Source organism: Anneissia japonica, unplaced genomic scaffold, assembly GCF_011630105.1.
Source record: "Anneissia japonica isolate Jap-2015-1 unplaced genomic scaffold, ASM1163010v1 scaffold1430_len515961_cov162, whole genome shotgun sequence".
Classification (NCBI taxonomy): domain Eukaryota; kingdom Metazoa; phylum Echinodermata; class Crinoidea; order Comatulida; family Comatulidae; genus Anneissia; species Anneissia japonica.
In genome coordinates, this window is record NW_022693412.1 from 92,134 (window position 1) to 103,459 (window position 11,326).

The 11,326-nt window shown below is 33.9% G+C and overlaps 1 protein-coding gene across 2 annotated transcripts in view; it reads right to left on the reverse strand.

Moving 5' to 3' along the window:
* The window catches only part of LOC117100714 (tripeptidyl-peptidase 2-like), a 38,249-nt gene that overhangs the window by 14,111 nt on the left and 12,812 nt on the right, over positions 1-11,326 (reverse strand). Inside the window, exons 9-20 of one of the 2 annotated variants that reach the window (XM_033240502.1) lie at positions 10,698-10,825; positions 9,602-9,701; positions 9,072-9,336; positions 8,070-8,241; positions 6,719-6,876; positions 5,926-6,109; positions 4,396-4,664; positions 4,123-4,223; positions 2,761-2,857; positions 1,879-2,016; positions 727-1,047; positions 297-365 (exon numbers count right to left, since the gene is read on the reverse strand). In XM_033240502.1, coding sequence (XP_033096393.1) covers positions 297-365; positions 727-1,047; positions 1,879-2,016; positions 2,761-2,857; positions 4,123-4,223; positions 4,396-4,664; positions 5,926-6,109; positions 6,719-6,876; positions 8,070-8,241; positions 9,072-9,336; positions 9,602-9,701; positions 10,698-10,825 — 2,002 coding nt within the window. The remainder of the gene's footprint in view (positions 1-296; positions 366-726; positions 1,048-1,878; positions 2,017-2,760; positions 2,858-4,122; positions 4,224-4,395; positions 4,665-5,925; positions 6,110-6,718; positions 6,877-8,069; positions 8,242-9,071; positions 9,337-9,601; positions 9,702-10,697; positions 10,826-11,326) is intronic. The other variant, XM_033240503.1, reaches the window with a different exon arrangement.

Consider the following 11,326-nt stretch of genomic DNA (forward strand, 5'->3'; position numbering starts at 1 on the left):
TTTTGATGGGGAAAAATATTCATCACAAAGAGGTCAGAAGAACTATATGTTATTGTAACCAAAAGCTCTGTCCAAACTCTAAAGATTTATGTGACAAAAATGTGTGATATGAACTTATGATATGCAGGATGGTGTCATATCACACCCATACATGGGCCAATCAGATGTACTACCACAAAAAAGCATGACAGTGTGGGCAGCGGTTTATACTTATACTTTGTTGACTTTGGGTAGTTATAAATGCAATAATACTGTACACAAATATTTAAATTTCATGTCAATAATAAATAACTCACTGCTTTCAAACCAACATTCCTTCTGCCCTCTGACCCTTGATCTGCTTGAACGCCCTTCCTCCGCTTGACCTGGCAACAAGGGTCAGAGGTCAGATTAAAAATTATAAGGTGATAAAAAAAAACAGAGAATGGAGAGTGCATTCCATAAAGAAGGAAGAGTGTATTCTATGATAGGGGAAAAGTGAATTCCATGAGGAAGGGTATAAACAATCAATACAGAATTCAGAAAAATGTTTAAAAATCAAGGATAGGGTCATGATTTTAAGGTTCTAAACTAAAGAAAAGGCAAATGCTATGCATTTAAACACACTTTGTTATGGTTCCAGCTATGAAAGATGCCAATAAATTCTCTTAAATCAATACATTCATATATTTATAGACATTACAGACAATTATTTACATTTAAATAAATTCATATGATTTAACTTGCCTTCTTTCCGAGATCTCCCTTGGCTAAAGTCATTGTACCTGTCAGAATCTGGCCCAATGTAGCGCCTTTTGGTAATCTATCATCTGGAATTGGTGGAATGAAGATAGGCACTGAGCTTCCTGCCATCAGGTTCACAGTGTTAAACTTGTTCTTGCCACTAAGTGCAGACAGGATTGACGGAAAGGTGTCAATGGTGAAGCTTGTTGACAGCTTCTGATCAATAAGCATCACCATATCCTTAATTTTTTCTAACATTTCCTTCTTCTCATGACGGACTTGGAGTCGGAGTGTGTAGTCTCCTTTCTCAAGCTTGAGGGTGTACTGATAAACGAAATGTAAAATTGCTGTTTTAAACAAAGCACTGGAGTATAACAAATATATAACATCATTATATGAAGATTAATTAGACCACTTGGAGAAAGGGTGTGGGAAAACCTTCACAGCATTACTTATTTATAGAAAGGTGTGCCCCAGTATTAAACTCTCGTAACAAACCCACTGATAAGTAATTTAAACAGTGAGAAAGTTGATTGCATTTGAATTATTTGTTTTTGTTTAAAGCTGCTAATTTTGTTTAGTACTGGTTAGGTTTATTGATGTTTAAAGTTATTCCTGTGTGCCTGTACTATCATGCATAGATCTTTTCATATTTTGGGGTGTTTTTTTTTCTTTTTAGTTTTAAGTGAGATTTTATTTCAACATCAAAATCATTTACTGTATGATCATTGACACTTTTACAAGAGCCAGGTTACAGTGGTTAGGACTAATCATTTCACATATGTACTTTCTGTCACTCTGGTTTTGGACAATAGAGGTACTGTAACCAAAATGTGTTATTTTCATTAAATATTATAATCTCAATCTTGCCTTAAATTAAATTACCAAGGAATGAAAGTTCAAACAAAGTTAAGTTTATTTTAGTTCAAATAAATAATTTTTGATATTGAAAGACAAACAGCTGACACAAATTCTAACTGAAGGTATTATGTCATGATATAATCAACAACTCTAGAGGGTGCAATTTTATAACTCTTTTGGACATTATTATAGGACTATATTGCTGAAATTTTAACCGATCATTTCTTGTCATTGTAAATTTGATTGTAATATTATTATCATTTTACTGATACTATTATGATTATCAATAATCACCTGTTGTGGGTAAGCGTCGCCAGATCCCATGTATTGCTTGTTGCTATCAAACAGCATCCACAGTTGACTTTCATATTCAGACTCGTAAAGCAGATCACTAAGAAGAGGACAGTTTGGCGTGATCTCAGACGTCTTACTCTGAAACACAAAAGGAAAAGAATATTATAATAACTGAGGTGATAATGCGCATTTCACATGCAAATTAGTCTGCCAACGTTTAGTGGAAGGATACTTATGTTTTGATCAGGCATATAAGAATGAGAATGTGTAAATCATTATGATTGTTGGAAACTAACACAAGGCAAAATGTTGTAGGAATATTTCCACCATTAAATATTTACAGTACCATCTGTGGTGAAACTTGGAAAATCTTTAAAACTTACTCATTCAAAAAGATTAAATACACTTTTACCTTTTATAATGAAACAGAGATCAAAAGTATTCAGTTTTCGATGATTGACATATTCATGTATAAAGACATTAAGAATATCTTGGATGACTTGATATTTGCAAAGAAAAGCTTTAAAATTAATATCAATGTGTTTTATTTGGATTTTTAATATCCCACTTCTTTTTCCAGTCTTCTCGACCTGGATTTGATATACTCCGTAAAAATGGATAACGGCACAGGCAACATCATATCTTTTATCACAGACAGTATATAAGTATTTATTAAAGATACTTTGCAACTGAGGATTTGTTACAAGAATATAAACTCAACAATTTAAAAGCAGCAAAAAGTTTTGACTGTATCTAAACAGAGATGGAACATAATAATGAATACAATGCAAGACACATTGGTCAATTTGATTTAACCATTAAGCAGGGGAAAAAAGCCTGGTATTAGGTCGTAAGTGTGCTCTTTCGCTAGGCTAGCCTTACCTGATGAAAATTATAGGTAAGGAGAAGTTCATATATCTGCCTGCCTTCAGTTAACACATCCCTGGACCCAAGTGGCTTGATTTTGGCATCAGATGGCCTAGGGGGACAAGCAATATGAACATTTTAAATATATGTCAGTACTTAAGCCGTAATAACTCATTTATTATGAGCTATGAAACCGCAAAAGAAGGATTTCCCAGTGAGCTAAAAACAAATTTGCTGGTAGTGCTATACAATATGCTTATGGGCTGCTTTAAAGATTTAGAACAGTGTGAATTATTCTCAAAACATGGACAATCAAAATTTAATAAAATCAATTGCTGACTATTAAAAATTAAGTTTATTAGCTTTAAACTGAAAGCTTGATAGTGAAAACATTTTTTTGCCCATTAAGAGTTTTATATAAATTATACTTCTCATATTATTCTGTCCATGAATTAAGCCTTAAATATGTCATTTAATTTATATTTTCTCTTCCTTCCGGAATACCGAAAAAAAAACCCTAAAAAAATAATGAATTGCAGAGAACACAGGAAGAGGGAGACTGAAGAATGAGTTGGTAATTAAGATTTTTTTTGAATAAAAATTCTATACATCATTGTTTTAATCTGTGGCCTATATTGGAAGCTGACAACTTAATTGATTGTTTGGACTGTGGTTAAACTCTTGTCTACATTATCAAATTTTATATGACAAATCTGTGTGATGTGCCCATATATGGGTATGGTGATGTTATATTAGACCCAAATATGGGTATATCACAGTTATTAGTCTCATAAAAGTTGACAGTGTGGACTGAGATTTAGATTAAGATGGGGGTGGTCCAAACCTACTATGTGAATTTCTGCTTATGTTCTTGGGTAAAGTACTACGTTTGTCCACCCCCCCCCCCTCTCTCTCTACACCAAGGTGTATAAGTGGGTGCCTAGTAGGATGGCACTTGAAGGGAGCAGAGTATTTGTTCCATGGGTTTTTATAGCTGCAAACGATCTAATTTAAGCCATAAACCTCATTTCTACCATTTATACACAACTCATGTATAAATGTGCAACTTATTTTTGTGACTGTTTTAGTCAGTGTGTTCTGTAACATCGTAATGCAGTTTCTGTGAGGACAAATAAAAATTGTAGAACACTTCATAAGGCTGTAACTAATTATTCCATATGTTGCAACTAGCAGTAAGCACACAAGGATTGGAACAGACACCCAATTATAGTTAGATGAATGTATGTAACAACATGCATACAAGGATTGGAACAGACAACCAATTAGTTAGATGAATGTATGTAACAACATGCATACAAGGATTGGAACAGACACCCAATTATAGGTAGATGAATGTACTGTATGTAACATACATACCTTAGTGGTTGAACGCAGTTCTTAATTGAGATAGCTGGGGACAGTTCCTCTTGCCTCAGGTTGGACTGCACATTCAAACGCATAACACCACCTGCTGCATGCTGTGAAAACACAATTTTGTAATCTTAATTTACTTATAAACATACACATTTGTATATATACACGGAATACGGAAAATCCTTGGGCTTGTCTGTTCTTATACATAGATATTATCATCAATAGTATAAAAAAGCATGTATTTGTTTTTGCATCAAATTCAACACATAGGCCTACCATTGAAACTGACTTCTCACTTGGCTCCAAACTGTGGAATGAAACGCAATACTTCACACGTACATCACCAGGATTAGCCCACCACTTTGCAAGAGCAATTTCTAATGTTTTCTCGCCATGTACTGAGAAAGCATATGAAACCTCAGCATTCTCCATCAAATTTAGAAACTTATAAAACTCGTTGACACGGTACGCACTCTTTTTCTGAAGCTGAACAGTGTGTATTACGAATCGTGCCTGGTTCTCATCCAAAGAAGTGAGAGTTAATTCTGAAAACAATTTAAATAATCAATTTATAGACCATTTTATCAGATTTATTTTGAAACAGCGCCGCCTACATCTCGCAACTCACTGTGGGGCTTTCCAGTGGCTAAGCCTGAGCAGCTGGCTAGTTACAAGTAGAACACCACGCAGCGGATAGCACAAATAGACATCTGCTATAGCAGCAGTAGACAACAGACACGATCTTGCTAATTACTGTAATTGCTGTATATGTAAACATTGAAATACCTTTTTAAGACTTGGACTTTCATATTTTTACCATTTAAAAAAATACTTGTGCTCGTTAGTAATTTAGTTTTATCATTGATATAATCCATGATAGTAACTACGTAGAGTGAAATGCTTGGCCTCTCAAAGTCCCACAGTAGTAGTTGCCAGGTTATCGGAAATTTTCATTTCAAAGTTCATGAAAATGGTCTGTTGCACATAAACAAAATGGCAATAAGATAAAATTAAGGTAATGTGTTTTGATTTTTGATAAAATGGTATTGTAAACTAAAAAAAAAAAATTGTGTACTAGGGGAGAAGCAAGTTACTGTACAGCTAATCCACACCTCAAGCGCTTTGAAACTGTTTCAGTAAAAAGCGCTATATAAATACATTACATTCTATACAGCACTATCTTCCAAAATATCTCTGAAAAATTATAAACTAAATGAGGATATATAAGTAAATGAAAAAAAACCCATCTATTTTGATAAGAATCAAGGAAAATATGAAAACAGAGAAACAGCATTGTAATTTGAAAGGTCTATCAACTAGCAGTGGTTAACAGACACATAAACTAACAAATGGCTCTAAAGCTCTGTTCATATTATCAAATTTTCTTTGACAAAAACTTGGTGCCATGCCCATATATGGTCATGATGTGATGTCATCATGATCATATTTAGGCATGTCACATGTTTTTGCCGAATAAAATTTCATAGTTTCAACAGGGCTTAATACCCAGATAATGTAAGTCTAGCATCCTGTTATTCTAATGTAAGTCTAGCATCCTGTTATTCTAATGTAAGTCTAGCATCCTGTTATTCAAACGTTTTGATAAGGTGACCCTATTCCAGCCTTGCTCCCTCTGCCACCCAGCCTCCTTTTATAACTTTGTTCTTGAATCTCTCCCTTGGAAACAGTTCCTTTTCTATTAAAACTTGAAAATGACTAATAATAATAATAATTTAATAATAATTGTTACGCATTACAATAAAGTCTGGAGAAAAACAATGTTGTTGGCATCTAAAATTGATTTACCTGCCCATGTTGCACCTTTGGGGACTGTGATGAACCTTCTATGAATCTGACCAGGCTGGAAATTAAGTACGTCAGACGTCCATTCATAGTTGACCGTGTCACTAATTGATACCGGAACCAGTACTGTTATTGGTATACGAAACAATGGCCCTCTTGCTGGATCGGTTACATCAAAGGCTAAAATCTGTCAATTAAAAGAAATGTCAATCAAGTTAACATAGTATAACATAATTGAATTTAGTGAAAGTAATGCATAAAAATAACAACAAAAACACATGAAGAACTGTGTAGAACATGCAATAAACCACTGCTTTTGGAGAATTTTGGAGCATGCTGTTTATGTCTAGAATTAAGAGTACTCTGTTTGATGTATATTTTGTAATTTTTATTGATACATAATAGGCTTTTGGAGCTTCAATATATTGAAAACTTAATTGAAAACAATGTGACATGGCTACATGACAGAGAAGGCATAGAATCTATTTCCAAAAACTTGTCTATTTACACAGAGCGTGGTAGCGGTACGCAAATGCGACAAATATTTTGACCAATTAATGATTGTGGTCATCTCTAGCTGATGCAAACTGCAGAATTTGAATGTGTGTCATAATAGTTATCAAATGTTTATGCGCAAAAGAACTGCAATAAGTGACAGAATATTCTTGTTGCATTTGTGTGCCACTGCCACGCTGTGTGTAAATAAGCCTTTTTAGGGTCTGAAAGGTGTCATTTTATCATAAAAATGATAGCATAAGAAGTACTATAGCAGTAGTAGTAATACTTATACAAATACCTCAGTAAAATGATGACCATGAGCAAGTCCCTGAGGATCTACAATAACGGAAAAGCTACGAATTGTATTCATCATCTCTAATACGGTGGGAGTCGATACCCATGATGCTTCAGTAGTCAAACATAAATGTAGTCCTAATGCTATTTTTTCCCTTGGATCTGTAGAAAGAACAAGGTGGGTGGTATTAGGATGTCACAATCAATCAGGATAAAGGATTTTCATGTATGTAGAAAAGTATGAATAATCTGTAATCACAGTAGCATGCATTTGATAATAGGGACATTTCGGCAAACGACGTAAACTTAAACCTTTGAAAACGTACATGTACAAAAAAAAATATTTACGACCATAGAGAAAGTAAAATCTTAAATACTGTACTTCTTAAATTCAAGTACATGGTGTTCCCAAAGTCTTGACACTTTTTAAAGCTTCTTATCTCCATTAAAATCATTTGCAATCTAAACTTAACAACATAGTTGGATAAACAAAACTTGTAGAATTATTCTGGTACTGAACTGGCGTAGCCACTGTGCAAGCGCTAAACTGTGGAGATCTCTAGGTCCCCGGTTCAATTCCCATCGCTGCTCTCCTTGTATTTCAGTTGGAGGGCTGAAATGCAAGTTACGATAGATCACCATCTTTTGGATGAGATATTTAAGCTGTTGGTCCTGTGTGCTTTATGGCCCATGAGCACATTAAAGAATGCAGTACTCTCTCAGAAAAGAGTAGGGGATTGTCTCCCGGTATACTGCCCAATTCACCACCAAAACAACCCCAATAGAAACAAGTCTTTGGACTTAATGAGTTATCCTTGATTTGATTCAAACCAAAAATACTGCTATCCTATCTTTCATGTGGGCATCGCAACAACAGAAGCTTTCACTTACTGTGTACATTTGTGCACTCTATAAATAATCTGAACGCTGAATTTCAAAAGGCGGCTAATAAACAAATTCAAATTGTTTGGTTTTAAGCCAAAAGTAAATCAGTTAAACTTACTCAAAACAAAAGTACGAGTTATGAAAGTTTTACAGTTTGGAAAACTTTTGTTTGTAAATTGGCAACACAGACAGCTGTGATTGAAAGGCTGGTACCAAAATAGTTCTACAAGCATTTTCCATCCAACTATGTTTTCTTTTTTAGATTACAAATTATTTTATTGGAGATATGAAGCTTTTGTTTGGGACACCATGCACAAATTATAATTTCTAAATCAGGCTGGCTCTAAAAGTTGATCTTAATATATTTTTATGTTATTGAAGATGACAATAATCTTATGTATTAATGATAAAGCTCTTTTGAAAGTTATTTAAAATTGATTTAACTATAAATAATATATACCGTAACTTACCTGTATTCTCATTAAATACAGGTTCAATGGACACCTGGTATCTAGTAGGCTGTTTCTGTCGCAATGCATCCCGTATATAAATTCCACGCCCACCGTTGACTGTTATATTAAACCTAATATCACGTTCTGGGGCATCGGCATTGTGGAGTGCATGTTCAAATGCCTTGTCCACCTATAAAAGATGTGTATTTTATAATATCATAAACTTAATAAACTGCTTCTCAACAAATATTGGACTGAAATTGTGGCTAAGAGAGCACAGTAATAATGATAATAATGGTAGACTTATATAGGGCCATTCGGTATAGTTATGTCCTTTATGTGCATCACATTATCATTACCCCGGTCATTGGATTAAATGCTTATGGAATACAAACTCAATCTCCCTGGGGGAGTTTGCCATAAAGTTGCAGCAGCTACATCAGCACATTTTGGCATTTAACCCTACGAGGCACCCACTAATACTTCTGGGTGGAGAGAAGCAATGCAGATAAAGTGCCTTGCCCAAGGACAAGTGCAATGCAAAATGAGGAACTGAAACCTAAACATTAATGTTGGGAAACCAAACCATTCCCGCTGCACCTAACCTCTTCCACAATACCTCACAGACAGTAAAGTGCACCAAGACAATGTTGTGCATACTGTATTTACTTACCTAAATAAAATAGCTTCACCTACAATTTGAACTCTTTCAAGAACACCACAACTTACTGTTCCAGTAGCCGTCCTCATGTTGAAGACAATTGGGTTCCATTCACTTTGAGAATGGTTGGCATTTACACAGCCATTGAGAGAAACTTTTAAAAAGAGCGAAGAATAGCTGTCACCCAAGGTGGGATCATTAAACAGGTAATCTCCGCCCAGGTCCAGAGGATCCTGTGAGTCACCACTAGGCAGGGGCATCATTTCCCTGATCAGATCAAGGCTTGCCTAGTGCAAGACGATTGAAGACAAAAATGTTTACAAAGGATATGACAGGTACAAAAGAAATACGATTCTCACCTGCAACATACCTTGACCTAAAGCGAATGGCTCAATCTTATCTATTTTCAAAGCAGTATTTTCAAGAGACCTTCGTATACTGTGTGGACTGTAAGGAACACCTAGTGTCTTCAGACCTGAGAGGATCAATGCTATACTACCGCATGCATTCGGTGACGACATAGACGTGCCATTCATTAGCTGACTTCCACGTAGTGTCCAGTTTGGAACTGATGTTATAGCGCCCCCAGGGGCCGTTATACTCACTCCTAAAGCACCATCAGTCCTAATGATGGAAAAAATTAGATTTTTTTAGTAGGTCAATGGTTCATAACATTCATCTCTACTGCCTGTTTTTGACTATGCAAGACCAGAACCAATAGAGGGCTATATATTTACAATGTTCTCCAAAGTATAGGAGATCATACAAGCCAAAGGATTGCCTTTCCTCCCACAAATTAAGTCACACTACGAACCTGGTTCAAGTTGTTTTTGATAGTAACCAGCTCTTACACACAATTCATGGCACCATCAAATGATTGAAAACTTACGTCGGCCCTCGTGATGACCAAGTATACTGCATCCCAGGCAGCGTTTTCCATATTGAATACTCAGCCTTCATCATTTCTGGTGATACATATGCACCTACACCTAATTTGTAAAAAGAAATATTAAATACAAATTAGATGCATTAAAGATAATTAAGTAACATTAAACATTTTTTAGATTTTTATGAAATTTAGATCAACCTGTATATTCTATATTTTATGATGATCACTATATTGTATTTCAAGAAAATATTATTATTCTTTTCTATTCTCTTTTGTTTAAATTAGTTTTAAAACTACACAACTTTTTTTTAATCCATGATGAGCCATATATAAAATTTGATTGTACATACTAAACATTTTTCATTTCATTTGAGAAAAAAAATATAATTTTAAATAAACTGTGAAAGCAAGAAATATCCCAAAAAGGTTGCAATACTACAATATGGTTGGCAACTACTATCTCATCAATTCCAACAAAATACATATAATCGAAGGATGTATTCAAAATAAATGTAAAAACTAAATTTAGAAGATATTTTTGTTGATGTAAACTTAACCATATTTCTTTGTATATTATAATGATGTACTGTACTATATCTTTTTCATCTAAATTAAGTTTGAAAGAGAATTCATCATTAATTCTTTTATATGTAATATTTCAAATCATTAGTTAAACTGAGAAAAAAAAATTATGAACTTTACATTTTATTAGGCTACTGTTCTATGAGAAAGGGGCTGGACTTGATTAGTGTTTACTCTATTTTTCAGCTCCTTCTTATAAGGGTTTTGTATTTAATTTGCATTTAAGAATATTTACACCTATTGGGAAAATAAACTTGAGTTGAACAACAATATAAAGTATATTTAATAGTCAGACGGTTTTCTGTAGTTAATCTGTTTTCAATGGCATGATCAGAAAAAATAGTGGGATTCAGCCAAAATATAATAATTGATATTTCTTGCATTTGCTGAAGACATTTTCTAGGAAATTTTCGGGTAATTTCTAATGGATCTACTATCCACGTCATTTAACTTTACCTATTGCTACACCTTTATCATCATCTCTGATTGCCTAACTGTGTACAAATGCTCATACCTATTATATTACTAGTGGTGCCACCTGGGCATCCAACAGTGGAAAGAGCTGGACCATTATTTCCAGCAGAAGAAACAAAAATAATATTATGCTTATCGACAGCTTCCTTGATTATTTCACAAACTCGTCTGAAATGTAATAATAATAAATAATTAAGAAATAATTTTGTTAGCATTTTTTAAAATACAGCAATAAAAATGAGATCGGGAGCACTTTGACAATTTGCTTTGATAGAGTGTATCTTTAAGTCAGCTTCCTCTCAAAAGTATGTTGAAAAAATTTATTTAAGTCCAATCCAATCCAATCCAATCTCATCACAGTCTTTTGTATTTTTGTTCTCTATTTACTGTATATCAGACACAAAACAAAGTAAAGTGAAATAACTAAAGCCTTGGCCAAATTGGTCACTATTTACACACAATAAATGTTACAATAACATATTAAAATGCTAAGTTTGATTTCTTTTTTCATATATAAAGTATATAAGGTATATAGACGGTATCTTTATTTTGTAAAAATAAAAACATCAAACATACATAAACTTATTCAGTTGCAGCCTAAGCTAAACTGCAGAAGTAATTTAAAGTTACAAAAGAAATTACATCAAATTTCACAAAGAAAAAAAAAAA